The following is a 23,384-nucleotide window of genomic DNA, read 5'->3' as shown; positions in this document are numbered from 1 at the left end:
ATAGTACCCGTTCCGGGGCCTGTCTCCCGGTTCTGAATGTTCTGACAGGGACTTATATTTGTTCCAGAACACCCTCCTCTGGTTTCCGACAGAATTCCAAAGACGTACAACTCTCTCTTTGCCTCCTCACATGAATCCAAGACCTCCCTTACCTGAGGTGACGGCTTTTTGTGAATCTTATTTCTTTCTGGGGTCGGGTAGTTTATTGTATTCAGCTGTTTCCCTCTGAACCGAAGTTGTGCTTGAATGGCCCTATCTCCTCCACATAGAATCGTGGCTTATTTTAAGAACAGCATAAAAACACGGATCCCACAGTCAACACAAAATACCAACAGATGCTAATTTCCAGATCTTGAGAAGGAAGGGAATAAGACACTGGGAGAAGATGCAAGATTTTGCCTCTGATAGTCTAAAATCCTATTTGTGATGGATTTCCTAGCTGGATTAGCATAAAAACTGAAGCACTACATCCATCATAAATAGGTTATCTGTCTCTCTCTTTAAGATAAAGTTTTATATTCATGGCTGTGGATAAACTCCTAGCAAGCATACTATTATCAACGCATGTCTTCATCCCCAGCTGCCCCATCCGCAGAGCTAGAGCAGGAGGCTGGCGCTCTGCCTACAATGCTGGGCTATGTGAAAACGTATTCTGTGTGTCCCATACCTAGGGGATTCATTCATTCATATACTTGGCTCATTAAGACAGTACTTTGCTCCTTAAGACCTAGATATTTGCTAATCATTTCTTTTTAAAAATCACTAAGAAAAAGAGCTAAAACCATTTCAGAAGTCAGCACTGGATGACCCTACAAAGCTGATCATTAATGCCATGGGTGTATCTTCCTCTAGGACCTGGGATGTTGGTATTGCTTTTGGCATCTAGATGATCCCAGGCTTTTAGGTATTACTTGAATCTTTTATTAGGCAGCTATTGAAGTGAAAATAAAATGAAATAAAATATAAGCCATCCATAGTGCCTTAAAACTGAGAACACTGAGATAAATGATGAGGGAGTATTTATGAGCTCATGTGATAACAATTTGAATTCAGAGTCAAGAAAATGTAACACTACATGTGAGGCAGACATGATGTCTCATACAGAAGAGCAAACTGGAGATTTGCTTTCAAGGCCAAGTGGGTGGCTGGCTTGGGATTCTGAAATGCCAGGATACCCATGTTGCTGATAAAGCCACCAAAGGCTCCAGAAATGCCTGTATATAACCGACACCAGAACTTGGAGCAACCATGTTTACAGTGCCTGCTAGCAAAACCTTCTCCCCAGGTTCCCAGGCTCCAGAGCCCAGAGCCTTGAACACACGAATCCCCTAAACAAGCAGCTCCAAACAGGACAGAAGACTAAATCACTGTGCCATTTCTGCTTTAACAACCAAACTGCAGGCCTTGAGAAGGGCCCAGCCTGTGTCCTATGCCAGAGATAACTTTCCAATTCGTTTTCCAACAAAACTGCTGGTGCTTAACAGAAAGTAGAGAAACCACTTTAATTCTTACTGCCATTCAACATCTTGGAGAGACTGTTTTAGAACCACGAGTGGTTGGGTTGGAAGACAGAAGAAAACAGTAATATAATCTGACATATTTTTCTTATTATTAAAAAAATCTACTTTGCATTCAATGAAATTAATCAAACATTTATTTAACACCCACATATGAAAAAGTGGTCCTGCTTCACTTAGGTGAAAAGGAATATACAAATTAAAAGGAAATTTAAGAGGTTTTTTTGGCAATCATTTTGAAGAAGAATTTGATTCTTGACCTCATGTTCAAGACAGTCAGGCTTCTGGAAAGCCATGGAAGCTCTCTCTCCACAGAGGAGGATATATTTAAACCACTGTTTCTCACCAACTGGCCACCGTCTACATCGATGACTTTGAGTTGCCTACTCTCAAGGCTCCCCAGACAAGCGGTCTTGTTTGGGGAAGAGTATCAAGAGGGGGTGGGGTCGACAATGAGAGGAATCGAGGCCTCATGCCTGATCCACTTTGCTCCATGCCCTGTCCTGCTGCTGTGTGTGCTGTCCAGCCTTCTTGTGCATCTTTCAAGGTCCAGATCAAATGTCAGTCTCTCACTGAAGCCTTAACTGATAGCTCTCCTGAAGATAAACTCTCGTGTATTCAACCTCCCCAAACATGCCATCTTTCTCCTGAATCATCCGAGGGCAGCAGGGTACCATGTGGAAGCATGGGTTTGGGGACCAGACAGACCCGAGTTTAGCACTACCTACCACTGACTAGCTGCTTGATCTTGGATTAGTTACTCAGGCTCTCTGTGCCTCAGCCCCCCTCCCTGCAAATGGGGATGCTGACGATTTCTACCTTAAGGAGCTGTAACAATGAACAGAGACAACTTATCCAAGTGCTCACTGGCATGACTGGCATGTTGCAGACACTCAATAAAAGTCGATTAGGGACTTCCCTGGTGGCACAGTGGTTGGGAATCCGCCTGCCAATGCAGGGGACACGGGTTCGAGCTCTGGTCCCGGAAGATTCCACATGCCGTGGAGCAACTAAGCCTGTGCGCCACAACTACTGAGCCCACATGCCACAACTACTGAAGCCCGCGCGCCTAGAGCCTGTGCTCCGCAACAAGAGAAGCCACCGCAATGAGAAGCCCGCACACCTCAACGAAGAGTAGCCCCTGCTCGCCGCAACTAGAGAAAGCCTGCGCACTGCAACAAAGACCCAACGCAGCCAAAAATAAATAAAATAAAATAAAAAAATTTATTTTTTAAAAAAAGTGGATTAGAAAATGAGTGAAAGCCAGGGGTCGGCAGCACCGAGTGTGATTCCTCTCCTGGGCTGGGCACCAGGAAGCCAGCAGTTAAGTACTTTTGGACCCACATGGTACAACTATAGTCCTTGTGCACATGAAGCTGTTGTTTTCCACGGCGATGTGCTGGCTGGGGCTCCAGTGGAGGGAAGACTTGGATAGGAACTGAACAAACTCACTCTTGGGTATGAATATTAGCTAACTCCCTGCCAGGTACTGCACTATTTTATTTACATTATCTCATTAAGTACTTATAACTCTAAAAGGTAGATGCAGATGGGAAAACCAAGGCACAGAGAGGCTAAAGAAGTTGGTACTCGTATCCAGGGCTATCAGGCTCTAGAGCTTTTGTTCTCACCCACTAAACCTCGTGCTTCTCTCAGAACAGCAGGTGCAGGGAACTGTCTGATTGCACTAGGAGGATGTGACTTACACCTGCATGGCTTGCAGAGAATAGCTCAGGATGTGAGGTGAACTTGCCACCCAAGAGTGTGTGTTATGAGTATGAAGTCCTCCATGTGCCTAATTAGGATAAAAAGCATTACATTATTGGTAACAAAAAAAATAAGGCTTTCTTAAGGTTTGGGGGTTTATGGATGTAGAGATAATTGTTATCAGGATTCAACATATGACTTAGTTCCACATTACCATCTGGCTTCAGTGCCATCTAATCAGTCAGCTTCAGCTTTCACTTCCTAATGAGGCAAGTGTCTCCTGTGGCTGAAATGTCCCAGAAGCATTAGGGTTCTTGGTGCATGTCACCAAGAATTTCCTGGAAAGCATCAGGGTATTCTGAATCTTGCAGAGGCAAACCCAGCATAAGCCAGTGTTAATCCCATCCTGCTCCTTCCTGTTTTATCCCATCTGTCTCTCATCCTCAGGGGTGGGATGTGCGTACAGAGAAAGAGGAAAGGCGCTAGAGATGCAGGGTGGGAGGAAACGCTTGCATTTGGAAGTGGAGGTCTTCCCCCAGTCTCTGGTTCTTTTGGAATCGCTGGTGGGCATTCCCGTCCTGGAGGAAGTTGAACACATTGAATAGAAAGGGGGTGGCTTGGCTTGAGAAGTTTCTCAGGTCAACTCACAGAAAGCTCAGGTAATGAGAAGACCAAGGATAAATGTAAATGGGAAAGCATAAGAAAAAAAAAGAAAATACCATTCAGAGACCAAACTCTGAGGTCTTTCAGAGACACTGAGCCAGGAACCTCACCCTAAGTGACATCTCCCACTTAATACGTCTAAACAGACCTCCCTTTCTGCATCTCCTGGTTGGTACTGCCATCCGCCTAGGTGCTCAAGCCAAACACTTAGGAGACACCCATTCCTCCCTTTCCCCTGCCCTCCATGGCTGATGCATCCGTGAGCCTCGTCTACCTGCAGGCAGCAGCCCCTAACCCCGTGTTCAGTTTCTGTCCACAGCACCCCGACTCCTATGATGTACTGGTGCCTCTTGGCTGCCCCTTTGGGCTTGGGACACTTCGGGGAGGGAAATCCAGTGTCCTGTGCACCAAACGTAGTCAAGAAGGGATTGGCACAGACTCCAAACTGCACAGCCCCTCCAGCCCGGGGATTCCTCACCCTGGTGGGCACGGCCTGTTGTCCAGGGAAGGGCAGGGCTGTCCTTGATTCTACCTCCATGATTCCTCCTGACTGTGGAGACCCACCTCTGTCATCTCCACTGCTACCATCCAGCCCACGTCACCCATGACTGGTCCATCTCCCCTCACTGGACCCCTGCCTCCAGGCTCACTCCCCCAGAATCTGTTCTCCCCGCAGAGAACATTTATTTTTGTATTTAAAAACGTAAATATTTTTATATTTAAAAACATAAATATTTTTATATTTAAAAATATAAATCAGGTCATGTCACCACCTTCCTTAAAACTCTCCTTCACACTTAGAATGAAATCCCATCTCCCTGCTCTCACAGGCTCCCTCGGGACGGCTGGGAGGGGGGCGTGCACTTTCTGTGATTATCAATGGGGTTCGCACCATGGGCTTTGCACCAGACACACTGGGCTCAGATCCTGTTTAGCTACTTATCATTTCTGTAAATTTAAGCAAGTTCCTTAAACCTCTCAATGCCTTAGTTTCCTCATCTATAAACAGGTGATGATTTTCTGAGTACCTGCCATAGAGAGTGGGTGTTAGGACTCACCAGGATGGTTCATGAAAAGCCCTCATTCCTCTCACACTCAATATCAGCTGATAAAAATAATCAGAACAATGGAAACATTAACTAATTTAAAGCTGGGCTCTGAATCTTCAACCGTGAACTTTTCATACCCTTCCTTAGCTGTTAAGCTGCACTGTCTGTAAACTAAATATGTCAGAAGTTTCTTTGTACAAGAGAAGTTAACAATTAAACCCATGGAATAATAAAACTATGAAATTTATAGCTAGAAAATATCCATAATACCATGATAGGATTGCCTAAGGTATAACAACTTTAAGAGACAACTAGAAAGTTCTTATTTTCTGAGGTTGCACGTCTGCTGAGATCTGCCCTCATCCTGAATTTAGGTTGAGAAAGAATAGGAAAAAAAATAAATCAAGCACTGAAGAACTTTCTGGTCATTTGAAAGCCCACCTCTTTATTCAGAGTATCACTCATACCTACAATACCCTGATGGGCACTGTCCAACCTCTCCAGAGGTGGGGCATGCCTATGGTTCAGGAAACCCATTATAGTCTCAGGCAACACCAATTTTTATAAGGAACATTATATAAAACCAAAATTTATTTTCCTTTAATGAGTACCCACTAGTCTTTGTTTCACCCTCTGGAGCACCTCAGATGTCATTTAAAATCTCTTCCACATGCTGGCCTTTTGAATAGCTGTAAACAGCTGCCTTATTCCCCACTAAGCTGTCTCTCCTACAGGTTAAAGTTCCCAGGTCCTTCAGTCCTTCCTCACAGCACATCATTTCTAGACCCCATCATCCTGGTCATATTTTTCCGAGCATGATGGTCTGTGAGTGCCCCTGTTGAAAGGGGCTCCCCAACATACGCACTATCCTCCAGGAGTGGTTTTGCCATGCTGAAGGGAGTAAGATATCACCTCCCTCATTTTGGAAATCATATTTTTATTAATACGGTCAAAGATCACATTAACTTCCCTGGAAGACACATTTAGTTGCTTACAGTCAACTAAAATCCCCACGCTTTTCCTGCACACTTCCTCCAAGCCATGCCCTCCCATCAACACTGGCATTTGGTCTTTTCTATGTACGAGCAGGTTTTACATGTCTTCCCTATTTATTTCACTTAGTTGGCATCTCTTTACTATGCCAGCCTCTGCAGATCATTTTGGATTATGATTCTATCACCCATTAAATAGTATATACAGTTTCATGTCACACAAGTATTGGATGACCAGGTCGTCCACATCCTCAAGCGAGTCCCTGCAAAGCTGTTGAGCAGGTCCCTGCCATCTGCCACCCAGATCTGCCTCCAGGCTCAGAGGAGCTCATGAACTATCACTCTTTATACTCAGTCATTCAATAGTATGGCAGTCACACCCCAGGGTGACTCCCAATGACTCAGGCCCTCGTATAATCCCCTCCCCTTAAGTATGGAACCTCTAACTTGCTTCTAACCAGTAGAATATGGCAAAGGCGATGGGATGTCACTCCCTTCACTAGGTTACATTATATAAGACTCTGTCTTTGCCAACTAGAGTGAGAGAGACTCCCTTGCTGGCTTTGAAGAAGCTGTAATGTTTTGAGATGGTCACATGGCAAAGGACTGGGGGTGGCCTTTAGGACCTGACAGCCGATCTTACAATCCAAGCAGATGAATTCTGCCAAGAACGTGAAGGAGTGTGGAAATGAGTCTTTCCCCAGTCAAGACTGATGAAACCACAGCTCCTCGCTAAGACAGTAGCTGGGTGAAACCCTGAGCAAAGGACGCACCTGAGCTGTGCCCAGATTCCTGACCACAGAAACTGTGAGATAAGAAGTGGGTGTTTTAAGCTGCTGAGTTTTTAGTAATTTGCTATGCAGCACAGAAAATGAATACAACCAATAAACCCATCTAACTGGGCTATAAACCAGCACTGATTGCTCCATCTTGTTCAAGGGTATCACCGCCAAGTGCCTTGGTGAAATCCAGATATGCTATTTTTCATTCTCCTAGTTTAAACAATATACTAACTCTGTTAATGTGAGGACATAAGATTAGGTTCACCAGTCTTCTTCTTAGTGAATTAATTCTGATGATTATTGCATTCCTGAAAACTCAAAAATTATCCTTTTCATAATCTCCTCTCAAATTTTTCTTGGGCTTGAAGGCAAATTCCCCATTCTACACAGTGTGTAGACTCTACCTTTATCCCCTTTTTTTGAAAATCAGGATTACTTTTGCTTATAGCCAGTCTCTTTTTGCCCTAAAATTCTCCTGATTTTAAGCTACATGAGGGCAAAGACCAACTGGTTTTCTTTGTACACCCCAGAGCGCCGAGCACAGCATCTTCCACTCAGTACTTTCAACTTAAACCCTGTGAAAATAGTTCAGACTGAAAATACTATTAATATATGGTTGCTGCAAATCTTCAGAAGTAGGCTTAATCTAATCCAAAGACTTTCAATTTATAGGGATGATCTGGTTGAAAGCAAAACTCAGATTTTTATATAAGTCCATTATTCCCCTCCTCTGTGGTGTTAACAGTTACTGTAATGGCCAACCATCCATCTGCTCATGACACTTAGAAGCAGGAATCTCTTAATGGTAACTCCATGATCTAAAAGAATTAATCTTCCTTCCAAAGGAGCCTGATTTATAATGTCAGTAAAATAGCTAGGCACTAAGAAAACCCAAGTTAACCAATCTTTCATCCCACAAATATTTAATGGAACACATTTGAGCACTGTCCACAAATTCTTAGTTATGCTTCCTTTCAAGAAATGGAGCTTAATTCCCTTCCCCCTTGGGTGTGGGATGGACTTAGTGACTTGTTTCTAAATTAGAGAATGTGGTGGAAGTGATGGTATGTGACTTTTGAGTCTAGGTCATAAAAGGTATCGTGGCTTCCTTCTTTCTGTTTCTCTTGGATCACTTGCTCTGGAGGCAGCCAGCTGCCATGTTGTGAGAACACTCAAGCAATTTCACATGGTGAGGAACCGAGGCCACCTGCCAACAGCTGACAAGCCAAGAGCCGTGTGGATGAGCATCTTGGAGGCAGATCCTCAGCCTCAGTTAAGGCTTCAGAAGACTGCAGCCCTGGCCAATATCTTAACCACAACCTCATGAGAGTTACTAACCATCTAGCTAAGCTAAGCTGCTCCTGAATCCCTGGTCCATAGAAACTATGAGATAATACATGCTTATTGTGTTAAATTGCCGAGTCTTAGGGTCATCTGTTACACAGCCATAGATAACTAATACAAACACAAATTCAGAATTTTCACTTACCTTGTAGTATTGTAAAATTCTTGATGAGCTGACCATGCTTGGAGTCCACCAGCTTCATTTCTTCCATAATCACTGATAAGTTGGCCACTTCAGTGTCCAACCTCGACCTCATCAAATCTTGTTGCATCCTGAGAGAAACAGAATCCAAACGGATGTTGGCCAGTGTGTTATTCAAGGAGGTCAGATCATCTGTGTGTTTGGTCAGCGTATCCGTGCACGTGGTCCTGACTTCATTCAGGTTGCTGGTCAGTGTCCGTAGGTAGTGGGCCGTGTAGCTAATGTTGCTAATGATGTTCACAATGTCGGTCTCAAAGAGCTGGAAGCGCTCCTCCAGCTGGCTGAACTTGACAGCCGTTCTGTTCTCTGCATCCCTGTGTACATCCTGCAGATCTTTCAGGTTCTGCTCATTGGCTTGGGAGGCTGTAGTGATGTTGTCCATCTGCCCTGCAAAGGAGCTGAGCTGGCTGTTCATGTCCTCCAGGGTGTCATTGTTGGCTTTGGCCAAGGCAGAGTTATTGGCAGCCAGCGTCTGCAAGCTCTGCACTTTCTCCTTTAGCCAATCCGTGTCCTTCTTGGCTTGAAGGAAGACCTGCTGCAGGTTTTGGAAGTCATTCTTGATTCGCTGGATTGCCTGGCTTGTGTCATCCAAAGAGCGCTGCAGATTTGTGATGAGGTTCCTTTGCTGCACCTGGGTCAGGTTCAGGTTGTTGAGGTTCATGATGACCACATTGTGAGAATACATCTGGCTCTGCAGGTTGCCCTGAAGCACACTCGTGTCTTGCTGCAGATTTGTGACATAGCCGTTATATGCCTGGAGGGTTTTGTTTACAGTGGTGATGAGGAAGGAGTTATTCTCCAAAGTTTCTTTCAGTTGACTCTGCTGGTCCACCAGTGCATCCCCGCTCACCTGTAACTTCTCCAGCGTATCTTTGTTCTTGCTAGTCTTTTCTGTAATCTCACGAAGTTGCTGACGAAGATCCAGAATGTCTGACCTGAAGGTGGAGAGTTCTGAGTTGGTGCTGAGAGCTTTCTTCCCAGTTTGGTCCCCTGGAATAAGACACGTGTTACTCAGATTGGTGGCATGGAGAAGTGTTCAGGTGAGGTCACAGATCCCAGAGACCTAACTGGGATGTGCTCTATTTCATACATAAAACTTGTGGGATATGCAGACTGCACTGCAGTAGTAATATCCATATCTCTGTTAAAACTGGGTCCTCAGAAATTGGAAAGGCTACTGAGTACTAGGACAGACTAACTTGGGTGAACACTTATCTCAAAGGAGGGGGAATTTGCCTGATTCTAGAGCACTGGGAAGGACGTCAAGAAGGCAATAATCTTCTGTTTAATTCACCAAAATTCACTTTTTAAAAATTGAAAAAAATCACAGGATAAGAATAGGCTGGGATCTTTTATTTTTTTAAATTAATTTCTACAATTTTTTATGAGGTTTAAAATATTTCAAATAGGAATTTACTGAGTATTTCATAAAAGAGCTTTTAATAAAGGGTATTTGTGGTTCTTTTTGATCAGGATTGGTCTTCAGGTTTTATGTGGCACATAATAATGTTTTCTGGGGAGTGGAATTCAACTCCAAAATTGGTCCTTAACTTTAAAATTTTAAAGTCTTTGAATTAAATCATGAGGAAAGATTCAACACACAACACGAAAGTTTAAAGTCTTTCTGGGTGAATGTGACTTTAGAGCCATGTCATTCTAAAAAGCTGTGGTCATTTACATAGAGTTGAGTTAGGGGATTCAACTTAATAGTTCACTCTCATTGCAGATTACCTAATTTTTTCAGGTCGCTTTCCACTGCTGTGAGCTTGTCATCATAGGTTTGGCGAGATGTCTCCATGCCACCTGTAACACTGTCCATTTTCTCTACAACTAAGATTTGGAAATCAATGGATTAATACACACACCTGCCCATATTTTATCTTTCAGTTTCAACAAGACAGCATTTCATTACAGAATAAAGGAAACAGAGTGAAAGAAAAAGAGTATAAAAGAAATTAAATATAGGGAAAAAGCCATTCTTTTAGAAAAATAAGCAACGTACTTGTCACAAACCCCGGTGGTAGTTTACTTGGTTGAGAACTGTATGTTCTTAAAAGCTGTTCTCAGGATTCTGTATTGGGTTGGAGATTTTAGAAATTGTATGGAACTCATTAAACATTTTTTGTATTATAGAAATCCTCAATCTGTGTTATTTTTTATATTAACTTCCATAGGTGGAGGCATAACACAAAATGTTGTCACTCATCAGACTCCCTACCATTCTTGGTAGGTGTAACTCGATTATATGGAAGGAGATTCCATGGCAAAGAACATCTAGCTCAAGTCTATACATAAAGTCGTTGTAAAAGGGATGCAAAGTCAAGGGTGTTTGCTACTCTCTGTCATGAGTTCATCACTGAGGCTTGAAAATCTGCTTCTCTGTAGTGACAAGTGAATGTTTATCAGTTCCCAAGAAGATGCCTAAGTGGGTTTCCAAATAATAATTTACTAAGAAGACTTTTTTCCCAGCATTTTCCTGATTGTACATGATAGGGAAAGTTAGTGATGTAGTGTTAAATTAAAGCCACTGTCATTATTCATTCTCAGAAGGCAGTAATTCTCCATGGTTATGAATTTAAGTTTAACATTCTAAAATGTCTGGGAATTGTCTCCTAAAGCAAAAGAAACAACAGCAAAAAAAAAAAAAAAAACGGGACCTAATTAAACTTAAAAGCTTTAGCATAGCAAAGGAAACCAGTGACAAAGTGAAAAGACAACATACTGAATGAGAGAAAATATTTGCAAATGATATGACCCATAGGGGTTAATATCCAAAATATATAAACAGCTCATGCAGCTCAATATCAATAAAACAAACATGCCAATTAAAAAATGGGCAGATTTATTATACAAACACCAAACTTACTGAATTATACTTTATTGTAATTTAGAGAATGAATATGTAACATATATGTATACACACACACACATATATATATCTTTTTTTAATTGATTTATGGCATCCTCGATGCTTCCCTGAATTCCAAAGTTGCAGTGTCAGACTCACTTTCATCTATTTCCTTCTCTTTATACCAGCCTTCATCTTTCGTATTATTGGAATAAAAATATGCAGGTCACTAAGCTCTAGTCTATAAAGAAGAAAACTCTTACTCTCCCTAACAGTGATCCATCCTATGTCATAATCTCTTTCGTCTTCTACCTTCTCTAATATTGTACCTCTTCATATAAATGAAAACCTGATTCCTTCCCAATAACACCACTTCCCTGGAGGTCCTCCCTAGTGGGGACTGTAGGTATTGACATAATTGTTTACCTCTGGCACATCTTGATCCTTATCTTTGAAATATCTTTTAACCCTTTCCTCCTTTTGAAATCAGCATCACCCAATTTTAATCTACTTTTCTATCTATGAGGCTATAAACCACAGAACTTCAAGACATGGTGTACCTTCTCTCTGATTTCAGCATCTTTTTCTTCTCATTCTTTCAATGCAACATTTCTTGAGACTTCAATGTTTCCCTATTCATCTGGAATGGAGGCGTTGCAACAACTGTCTCTTGCTCCTTACAACTCAAGCCATGTCACTGTAACTCATCTTCCAGGAGACTCCCCCACCACCAAAAAAAAAATCCAACCAACCAGCCAACCAAACAAAAAAACAGGCACAAGATCTGAACAGACGTTTTTCCAAAGAAGATATGCAGATGGCCAACAGGTATGTGAAAAAAATGCTCAACATCGTTAATCATCAGAGAAATGCAAATCAAAACCACAATGAGATATCCCCTTACACCTGTCAGAACGGCTGTCCTAAAAGTCTACAAATAACAAATGTTGGCAAGGAAGTGGAGAAAAGGGAACCCTACTACACTCTTGGTGAAAGTGCAAATTGGTGCAACTACTATGAAAAACAGTAAGGAGGTTCCTCAAAAAACTAAAAACAGAACTACCATGTGTCCAGCGATTGCACTGCTGGGTATATATATGAAGAAAATGAAAACACTAATTCGAAAAGATACATGCATCCCAATGTTCACAACAGCATTATTTTACAATAGCCAAGATATGGAATCAACCTAAGTGACCATCAACAAAAGAATGGCTAAAGAAGATGTGGTATGTATCTATATATATATATATGCATATATATACAATGGAATATGACTCATCCATTAAAAAAGAATGAAATTCTGCTATTTGCAACAACATGGAGGGACCTGGGGGGTATTGTGTTTAGTGAAATAAGTCAGACAGAGAAAGACAAATACTGTATGATATCACCTATATGTGGAACCTAAAAAAATAAAACAAACGAATATATATATACAAAACAGAAACAGACTCACAGGTAGAGAACTAATGTTTACCAGTGGGGAGAAGGGAGGGGAGAAGGGCAAGATAGGGATTAAGAGATACAAACTATGTATAAAGTAAATAAGTAACAAGGATATATTGTACAGCACAGGGAAATATAGCCATTATTTTGTAATAACTTTAAAAGGAGTATAACCTATAAAAAATCGAGCCACTATGTTGTACACCTGAAAATCAACTATACTTCAATAAAAAAATAAAGATAGAAAAAAATAAAGTGTAGTGAGTGAAAAAATAAAAATAAAAAATAAATGTCAAATAAGAATATATCCCTCCAGAAGTAACTCCTGTGAGATCCAACCTCTAGCAGCTTGGGATCAAGTCTGACTGTCCCTCTTGGTATCGATAGCTTTTTAAAAAATAATGACTAATTTTTTAAGCATGAATATGTTTTATATATTACTTATCAGCCAATGGACCCAGTCTATTTTATTCAGCAAGCGTTCCACCCACGTGGGACTGTGTGAGAAGATTCTCCAGGCTCCCATCAGGAAGCAGAAGTATGTTCCCACGCGTATGCGTGACCTAAAGTGAACCAGGCTCCACGGCTCCCAGCACCTTCCCTGGAGAAGCTCGTCGTGCTCTATCTCAAGCTTCTATATAGTCTGGTCATAATGAAATGTGTGCTTTGCACCAAACGCTCTTTCTCCCCCAAGCCTTTCCATGCATGCTTCTCCCCACCTAGAATGTTCTTCCCTGGCCTCTTCCCCAAGCTAAGCCCTCCTTGCTCTTCAAGACTCAGCTGGTCACGTCCTGTGGGAAATCTTTGCTGAAGTTTATGTTGCAGGGGTCTCTCTCCCGATTATAGGACTCTCGTCACTGTGTTGTCATGGTTTCTCTACTCTAAGACCCTTTAGGGCAGGACAATTTGTGTTGGTTTTATCTCCAGCTCTTAGCTCAGTGTGTGGCGCGTAGTAGGTATTCATCACATACTTACTCATTACACCGTTTATTTAAATAAATGAGAATCTGCCTGCTGGCTGCTGACGCCTGTGGAAAAAAATCGACTGAGCTAGAGGTTATGCAAACAAACGTATAAACCAACCAACGCAGGGAGGCCTCGGCACTGGCAATGAGTATGGCATTTAGTTGAATAATTATCGTTTTTTTAAGATGACTATATAAACACAGAGGTATAGTTATAATAATCTGAGGGCTGTCTGATAGGCATGCACATTCCTAAATCCCTGGAAAATGGGAAGAAGAAAATGTTTCATCTGCATTTTAGCAAAGCTACCCTTTAAAAAAAAAAAAACGAATGTTTACAAGTTTAGGTTCAGTTTTGATCCTCAAATCAAACACATGCCTCAGTCTGTCCTCAAACCACATACAGGATCTTAAGTCCTGACCTTTTTTCCTGGAAGCCAAAGAAACCTCTGAATATGCTGACAGGCAGTCATTTTCTACCCTCTCTAATTTTTCTTCCATTTTACTTTTTAAAAACACAGAACTGTCGTAGACAGATAATTCAGGTTTGTATAGAGTAAAAGGAATAAATACATTCATTAAAAAAAAAAACTGTTAGGTTTCTCTTTGGTGCTAGGAAACTTTGCCCCGCCCACAAGGATTATGAATCCGTTACATGCACCAGTGCCTGTGTGTCTGTGTTTAAAAACACAGGATCTGGGTATAAAGCTGCAAACTTGAGGGCTGCAAAACTGGCAGCTTGCTACCTGCTTTAAAATACTAGACTGATGGAGATCCAGAAGTAACACTTGCTGTAATAACACATAGCATTTTCACTGTTTTTTACTCTTAACTCATTAGCACAAATTCTCTGTCAGGAAAATAGTGGCAGACCATCCTCTCTAACCCTGGAAACTCCCCATCTTTGGAGGGAGACCTCAGTTTGTAGATTGTTCTCATCTGAGGAAAACAAACATGAAACACAGAAGGGTCACGAGCAGTCTGTTTTTTCACAGGCTCCCCTTTATTGGAAAGTGTTTCTCGACAGATTTTTTTCTTTCAAAATATCATTGCTTTAGGTGTCATATCTGAAGTGTTGCCCTTCTTTAAGTACCCAAAACTCAATTCTCTAGGATCATCTGACAATAATACCTTTTCTATAAAAGCATGTTGGTATCATTCCTTGGCCTGGGCCACTAACCTCCTTCTCCCTCGTCTGGATTCCACCCGTCCTTTAAGGTCTACTCCAAATCTCACCAGCCCATTGTGCTAAGCCTTGCCTGATGATCTGATTCCACACCAATGGACTCTTTATCTGAATGGCAATAAAAACAGCCTCTATGGATTGCCTACTCTTTGCAAGGTGCACTGCATCGTCACTGCAGTTAATCCTTATGATTGCTGTTTTGCAGATGAAAAAATTGAGGCTCAGAGATGTTCAGTAACTTGTCCAGAGTCACACAGCTTATTTTTTTTTTATTTTTTGGGGGGGTAAAAATCTGCACTTTACTTTTTTAATTTTAAAATTTTTATTATTTTTTTGGCCACACGGCATGCAGGATCTTAGTACCCTGACCAGGGATCGAACCCACACCCCCTGCAGTGTAAGTGCAGGGTCTTAAACACTGGACCACCAGGGAAGTCCCTCACACAGCTTATAGGTGACTAAGTGGGATAGCAGGCCAGGAGATCTAACTCTAAAATCCATGCTTGCTCTATAATTCCACATTGCCCTTCATCCAGTATTTCTTTTTCCTAAATATGGTTTCTTCCAAGAAAAGTCCCTTCAGGGGAAGGACTATGTCTTCTTTATCTTCCCTTTACAGTCATCATCCTCAGATGTTTACCAAGTATCTGCCAGGTTTGTGGCCCAGAGCTGGACATGGAGGATCCAAGAGACTTAGCTCATGGCCCAGGCCCTGGGGACAGGGAACAAGAGCAGAGCACAGAGCTCCTGCCTGGTGCTCCCGAGGGTCTGTACCAGCCTGATTGTGGTTCTGAGGGAGAAACACGCCCCCTACTGGTACCTGGGACTTCCCAATAATACCAGTGATGCTCCTTCGTGATGTAATAAAGACATTTCTACCTTGAACACTATTGCATATTTCATTACAAAAATACAGAAGATTTGGTTATAGGGTGTTATCCTGGATTCTGACAACAGCTGCACAGTGTGAGCTGATGCACATCTGAAAGCCTACTTATCCAGCTGTAACTGCTACCTTGGCAGAGCCGAGCAGCAAGGCAGACATTTATGACTAGGAATGTTGCATCAGAGGAGGTTCTTACTGAAACAGATTCAGATGTCTGTCTTTCATCTTTATCCTAATTACACCTTAAGGTAGATGCCTGCTGGGCAGGACCACAGAACAGGATTTTCCTGTTCAGGGAATGTTCTGGAGGAAAAATGACCCACTGAATTTAGGAGGTGGCTTCTGTCATGGAAGCTTCACTGACCGATGACAAAGAGTCCAGGACAGAGGGTACACCAAGCTGTAACTGTCTGAGAATGTGCTTTCTGTAAAGTGGCTGACATGCCTCATTGTCACAGCCAGTGTACTGACCTGTCTGGGTGACTCAGCAATCCTCTGACTTGATCAGCAAATTCTCTGGAAGGAGCTTAAGTTACATCCTAACTTGTAGCTGCGTAAGTGACATAAAAGGAGAAGTAAAGAACAGTTTTGAGGAAAACACCATGGAACTGCCTCTGCAAACTCTGATAGATAAAGGAGTTTCTATTTTACTTCCTTCCAACGTCTCCTCCAGAGAAACCTCTTTTTTCACTGAATATTCTTTTTTGTTTCTTTCTTCCCTTTTTTTTTTTTTTTTTTTAAGTGGAGCGAGTTTCTCCAGACTTCAAAGGGAGATGTGTGAAGGGAGAACTTATCTTTCTGCCTCTTACCATGTTGGGTCACCAGAATCTTATCAGCAAGAAAGAGGAATCGCTATTCAAGTAAAGGGAAAACACATCTGGAAAATATCAGCATTTTAGCTCATTAAGGCTGTGTTTAAAAGACAAAAATTGCATGTTGTGTTACCTTATTTTTGTCAGTAGAAGCCTGAGGGATGGGGACCCTGAAGGAGGGAAAGAGGGGCCTCCAACTTGTCTCACTCCCTCAATCTCTTCGCCCTTCATCCTGGCGAGATACACCCCAGAGCAGGCCAAGTAATAATCTTCAGGATTTTAAGCTTCTAGGTAGGGCCTTGAGTCGCAGCAATTGGCTTAGAGGTCCCTGGGCATTGATTGACTGCCTTTATAGAAGTCGGCCCTAATCTACAATTCAACCATCCATCCATCCATCCATCCATCTTCTCATTAATTCATTCAGTAAACTTTATTGGGTAACTCTTCCGTACTATGAGCCAGGTGCTAGTGGGAGATATGATAAATAAAAGATAGTCTCTTGTCTTCGTGGAGCTTACAGTTTGGGTGGTGAGACAGACCCACTGGCCATAATGATACAGTGTGACAGGGGCTAAGAGTAAAAAAGGATGCCATGGGGACCAGCAGGAGGGCACCCAACTCAGCTTTCAGGGGCTTCTTGCGGGACATGTGTCTGAGGGAGACATGAGGGAAAGAAGGAAGAGAAAGTCATAAAGAGAAAGGTGGAGAACAGGGAAAAGGTGTTCCGGGTGAATAGACCAGCCCACACAAATATGCCAGAGCCGAGAAGGGCTTTCTACTGTCATAAAAATGGAGGAAATATCTGTACTTTAAAAATAAACAGGGCTTCCCTGGTGGCACAGTGGTTGAGAATCTGCCTGCTAATGCAGGGGACACGGGTTCGAGCCCTGGTCTGGGAGGATCCCACATGCCGCGGAGCAACTGGGCCCGTGAGCCACAACTACTGAGCCTGTGCGTCTGGAGCCCGTGCTCCGCAACAAGAGAGGCCGCGACAGTGAGAGGCCCGCACAACCGTGATGAAGAGTGGCCCCCACTTGCCACAACATAGAGAAAGCCCTCACACAGAAACGAAGACCCGGCACAGCCCAAAATAAATAAATTAATTAATAAACTCCTACCCCCAACATCAAAAAAATAAAATAAATAAAATAAAAAATAAAAATAAACAAACAAAGCCCCCTATTTTGTATCTTTCTGTATAATTCTTAAGGCATAAAGATCCTAGACCTTATCTTTTTGCAGAGGTAAAAATGACAAAATACCATACAGAGGTATTTCTTCAAACCTTTCTCATCTCTGTTTACTTTCATATCACACAGTGCTAAGCCCTAAAGACACCTATTAAATGACTGTTTGATTTCAAGCATCTCCTTTATCTGAGTTCACTAGGAAAAGTTGTGAAGTGAGTAGTGACCTAAATGACCCAGTAAAGGAAGACAACCAGGCTGAATTACCTGGGACATAAAACACCTTCCTTTTCCCCACTAGGTTTCCTCCCCCGCCTCCCTCTGTCCAGCCCCGCCATGATTTAATAGCCTTTCTTAACACTTGCTCTGTTAATCCTAGGTTAGATTAACTCATCACAAATGGATAAAATGACCTGGTAATTTTCCAAACTTCCATTGCCCAAGTTCATCAGTCAGCCCACTACAGGATGCACACAATTTTCCATGGAAATAGCCTTAGAAGTGGACTTAACAAGCCTTGACTATACTGAGTATTTTTAACATGTTTTGCCATTCTCATAGCTAGAGCTGTAAAAACGCAGTTATGAAGAAGCAAAGAACAGAGAGATTCAGCCACTCGCTACCGGGACCAACCTTAGTACTGGTGGCTCAGTTACATCATCTTTGCTCATCGCAGTCACCTTGAAGAGTGGCATTATTATTGCCATTTTACAGATAAGAAATCAGAAACACTAAGGGGTTATGATTCATACCCAGGTTACACAGCCATGCAGAGGATTGAGCGTGATGCCCGGCACACCAGCGAGCACTTAATAAACATTCACAATTGCATTACAAATGGTGGACTCAAGAACTGAACCGGGACTGTCTGGCTCCAAAGCCCATTCTTATTCCAGTACATTGTTTTCTCAGGAAACCGATAAACACTGGGAGAGCAGTGGGAGGAGTTACAAGGTGGAGGGAATTCACTTTGCATCCTTCTGTCCCCAGGTCAAGTCTATGGGGCAGGGAACAGAGAAGGGAACATGTGGGAATTCTCCACTGTTAATCTGTCAGTGCTGAGGGAAGGCAGAGCGAAGATCAACAGACCCCATGTCTGCCTCTTGCTGAAACCAGACATCACATCTATCTCGCATGTCTCTGTGAGGCTTCCATGGCTGTTTTCTTTTCTTTTTTTAAGATAAATAAATAAATAAATAAAGTTATTTAGGGCTGTGTTGGGTCTTCGTTGCTGCACGCGAACTTTCTCTAGTTGCAGTGAGCTTGCGGTGCACGGGCTTCTCACAGGCTCTAGAGGGCAGGCTCAGTAGTTGTGGCACACAGGTTTAGTTGCTCCACAGCATGTGGGATCTTCCCGGACCAGGTCTTGAACCTGTGTCCCCTGCATTGGCAGGTGGATTCTTAACTGCTGCACCACCAGGGAAGTCCCCCATGGCTGTTTTCTATAAAAGGGTTTACGTAGTTTGTGATTCTGAATGAGGGTGCCTTCAACCTGCAGTGTCTGGAACGGGGGGTGGGGGGAACCAACCCACTTTGCAGATCTGGAAGATTCAGGCAAAAATCCTCCACTGACCTTAAACCAGACATGTTGAAAGAATGCCTAATGTGCCATAAGGTACAGCTGAGGTGGTGGTGCCACCTCTTTTCATTTCTACAGGGTGGTATTTTAATGGGGGTATATAAACAGTGACCACAGTAAATGTGCTGAAGAGAAACAAAAGGGAATTAATTGGCCAGTCCCTAGGTGAAGTAAGTCGTATCTCTTGGAGGTCTTATGCTCTGTCAATACAGTTTTCCCATGTGCTGACTCCAGGGTTTTCATGGGGCCTCTTAGAGATAAGATGAAAAAAGATAGAGGAAGAGGGAGTATTTGGAAATAAGTAGGAAAAAGCAACAAAGAGGAAAAAATTTTATAACTCATAGAGGACCATGATTATGGTTGAAATGACTCAAAAGGAATTGCTACTTCTCTCCTTTCAGATCCCATAGCTACAAGAAGCTCAAGACACAAAGATGGAGCTTAAGATGTTTAAGTTTTGTTGGCAAGAGTTATATTAATGAAATACTTCACACTTGCAAATGTACTTGTTTTTTCAGGCTTAAATTAATGAAAGAAAACTTGCTATTTGGAAGGAAAAAGGAAAGAGTACTTACCTTTGTATCCCAAAATGGCTACTGTGATTGTTAACAAGGCACACAAAATGTATAATAATATGATAGAAAACTTCAGTGCCCAGTTATTTTTACATTTGGTACATTGTGTTCCTTCCTGAATACCTGTAAGAAAAGTCAAATCTTAATAATAGTAACCAAAAACACATTTCAAAAGTATCTTTCTGCATTTTGGTTCAAATACTATAACTAAGAATATAGTTTTTACATATGCCCTACTATAGGATAAGTGGTATTTTAAAATTAAACATACTTGAACAACACAAGCACTTTAAATCTCGCCATTATATTATTATAAACGTATTTAATGACTTGAAAATAGATAACTTTGTCTCATAGAACAGTTTCAAGATCACATTCCATTATGATAATTATAATTTCAATAAAGATCTCTACATAACAAGAGATTTAAAACACCCAAATCCACTTGTGTCAGCCATTATTGGACCTACAGTAATTCAGACACAACCAACAACAACAAAAAATTGTGACTGGGGCTTCCCTAGTGGCGCAGTGGTTGAGAGTCCGCCTGCCGATGCAAGGGACATGGGTTCGTGCCCCGGTCCGGGAGGATCCCACATGCCGCGGAGTGGCTAGGCCCGTGAGCCATGGCCGCTGAGCCTGCGCGTCCAGAGCCTGTGCTCCGCAACGGGAGAGGCCACAACAGTGAGAGGCCCGTGTACCGCAAAAAAAAAAAAAAAAAAAAAAAAAAGTGACTTGTCCCTTGATGTTTGTTTCAGTGGTGTGCTCGAACTAGTTCCTACTGGCTTGCAAGAGTCAACTGTCAAATTTGTAGGAATTTTGGGAACTGGTTGTTAAACAGTTGGCAGCTTGAAATCAACCCTGGAGGGAGTATTTACACCATGGAAATTGGCAAACACTACAAATGATGCCCTCCCACACCCTCAATTGCTTCACCAGCATGCCACTGGCTATACTGTATTATAACCTATAGCAGAAAATATAGGTAATTTTATGATTAAAATGCTCCATATATAACCATCTTTGTACATTACATATATACAGAAAATAGACACTGACGCTTATTTAAGTTATCACAGTGATTTACATAACAACTAGAGAACCAGAAAAACCAGACATTTTTGATGAGAGGTAAATTTTTAGTGCTCACAGCTGAACTTTTTGAAAAACATTCTAGTCTAAGTGGTAAACCACCAACACTTCTGCAAGTGACTCCAGAAACTAACCCATAAAAAGGGAACTTGCCATCGGACTAATGAGAAATACAGAAGACATAGACTCAACATTTTAATGTGAAAATCACATTGTAAGGAGTATCCCGAGAGTCTTCCTTTCCCTATGTGTGTCTTACTAATAGCGTCTCCCAGGAGCAACAGCACATAAAGGACTGATCTTCTATGATTGTGCTCAATAACTTTTGATGGGTAAATTGTGAAGATTAAGCCACAGCTGAAGTTTCTCTCCTTTGGTTTGTAATTTTACGCATTGTGCCCTTCTTCGGTGAAAAGAGTTCTTCAGCTGTGTTTAATGCAAAATGATGAGAGAAGCAGCATAGAACAATGACTCAAATTAAGTTTCAGGGTTTAACCAATCCCTCCAGTGTTCTGGGCTATACACCCAAGGGGAGGGGGCTCAATCTGTCTGTTCCATGACTTAGAGCAATGATTCTCAAACTCTGCGGTGCACTGGATTCACTCGAAAGGCTTGTTGAAACACAGCCTTTCTAATTCAGGAAGTCTGAGAAGGCATCTGAGAATCTGGATTTCTAACAAGTTCCCAGGGGCTGCGATGCTGCTGGTCTGGCCACCATGCTTTAGAGCACCGCTTCTCAAACTGTCAAGTGCTTACAAATCACATTGTTGAAATGCAGATCCTGATTCAGCAGGTCTGAAGCAGGAGCTAAAATTCTGTATTTCTAACAAGGTCCAGGAGATGCTTCATTGGAGGAACACATTTTGAGGAGCTATGGTTTGTTTTAGAAGATGGTCATGCTGGATCAACCTTGGTTAGCCAATTCCTTGAAGGTAAAGCTGTAAAGTCAGACTTATTGATCAAACAGACCTAGAGTTAATCAGCTTCTCAGCATCGCAGTTTTCTCATTTCCTTGACTCTTTTTCCTTTCCATCCTCCTCCTTCCATTGCCACCTGGATGTTTCAGTGCCATCTCTCGTGTCCAAAACTGACCTTGGTACTAGTCCTGCCAAACCAGATCTCCAGCTTTCACCCAACTTTTTTATTTCCATCCAATCTAAATACTCCTACTATCCCAATCCCCCAGGTGGTCAAACTCAGATACCTTGAAGTCTTCTCTTATATTTATTCTCCAACTCAATCGGTCATCAGACCCTGCTAATCTTCCTGTGGATATTTTTGTCATGATCATCTCATCCACAGTTTATTGATGTTCACTTACTGCCTACACTGTGCCAGACTCTAATATAGATACTTTACATCACCTTTAATTCATATAATAACCCTTCAAGATGGCATGGTAGTGAGAGCTGAAATGACATCCCATAGACATCATAGTCAGGATTCGAACCTGGGCCTTTCTGACTCCAAACGGCATGACCTCTCCCCTATGCCACGGTGCCTCTCTGGTCAAGCTTTCCTATCCATTTCCACTGCCACCATCCTAGTGTGAGATCTTTTGATCTCAGTGGAAGATTCCTCTTCCATTCCCACTGGAATCCAGCCTCACCCTGTAACAAAATACTGCTGACCTCATGATGATGCCAAAAAGAAAAAAACAAAAACAAAGAAAACTTTCAATCGTTCACCCTTAACTAAAGGATGAACACACACACACACACACACACACACACACACACACACACACACACACACCTGCTCGTAAGCTCTCTATAATCTGGCAGTTTAAAATGAAACAAAGACCCCTATATCCAGTTAGAGTGAGCATATTTTTGGAATTGGGAGTGGGGGAAGCACAGGTAGACCCAGAGATATGCCACATCTCATGTTCAGAAAACATTAACTTGCTTTGGTGGCAATTGTAAAACACAGAAGGAGGATAGACCCAGGGATGCTGTGGAAAGATTGGAGGACAATTTTATGGTTGATGGAGGGTTTCATTCCTTTTGGATTTTAGGACTGTGGTGAGTGAACTCTTTACGCCTCTCCAGGGCTATTTCTTTCATTCCATTAGAAGAACCTCAGAAGATTTGGTCAGAGGGCAGATGATGATAGATAACAGAATTTGGGGCTAGAGCATTGCTTAGCGGTCATCCGGTCAAGCATCATTGTGTTACTGATAATGGAGAGTGAGGCCGGCGAGGTAAAGCAGAATCAGAAGGAACGTGCCCTGACGTCCAGTGCAGGGGTCCTTTCCTCCCCTTCTCACCATGCATGCTGTTGCTGTGTTTTTGCCACTGGACATCTTGTGCATGTGGTCTTCATGCAGATCTGCTCCCAGACAGCTGTCACTGCTTCACATGCTGAAGAACAAGGGTCACTTCCTAGTGACACGCATTTCTCGTTGCTGACTCTATCAGCATTTAATCAATATCAGATGGCACCGCCTGGTCTCCAGTCCTACTTGACACAATTTCTCCGTCTTGTTTTTTCTCCCTCCCAAGACTTATTTTTCATAAGAATTCTGTTTTATCTTTCCCTCTCTGCCC

The 23,384-nt window shown here is 42.3% G+C and overlaps 1 protein-coding gene across 2 annotated transcripts in view; it reads right to left on the bottom strand.

Annotated features, from left to right (window-relative positions):
* Positions 1–23,384, bottom strand: part of COLEC12 (collectin subfamily member 12) — a 194,563-nt gene that overhangs the window by 22,759 nt on the left and 148,420 nt on the right. For both annotated transcript variants that reach the window (XM_081252051.1, XM_081252052.1), the window contains 3 exons: positions 19,744–19,866; positions 9,988–10,086; positions 8,200–9,246 (listed from right to left, as the gene is read on the bottom strand). In XM_081252051.1, coding sequence (XP_081108177.1) covers positions 8,200–9,246; positions 9,988–10,086; positions 19,744–19,866 — 1,269 coding nt within the window. The remainder of the gene's footprint in view (positions 1–8,199; positions 9,247–9,987; positions 10,087–19,743; positions 19,867–23,384) is intronic.

This window comes from Mesoplodon bidens (genome assembly GCF_964165515.1).
Source record: "Mesoplodon bidens genome assembly, chromosome: 13".
In the NCBI taxonomy this organism is placed as follows: domain Eukaryota; kingdom Metazoa; phylum Chordata; class Mammalia; order Artiodactyla; family Ziphiidae; genus Mesoplodon; species Mesoplodon bidens.
Note: the sequence above shows the minus strand (reverse complement) of the source record. Positions and strands in the feature narration are given on the sequence as shown.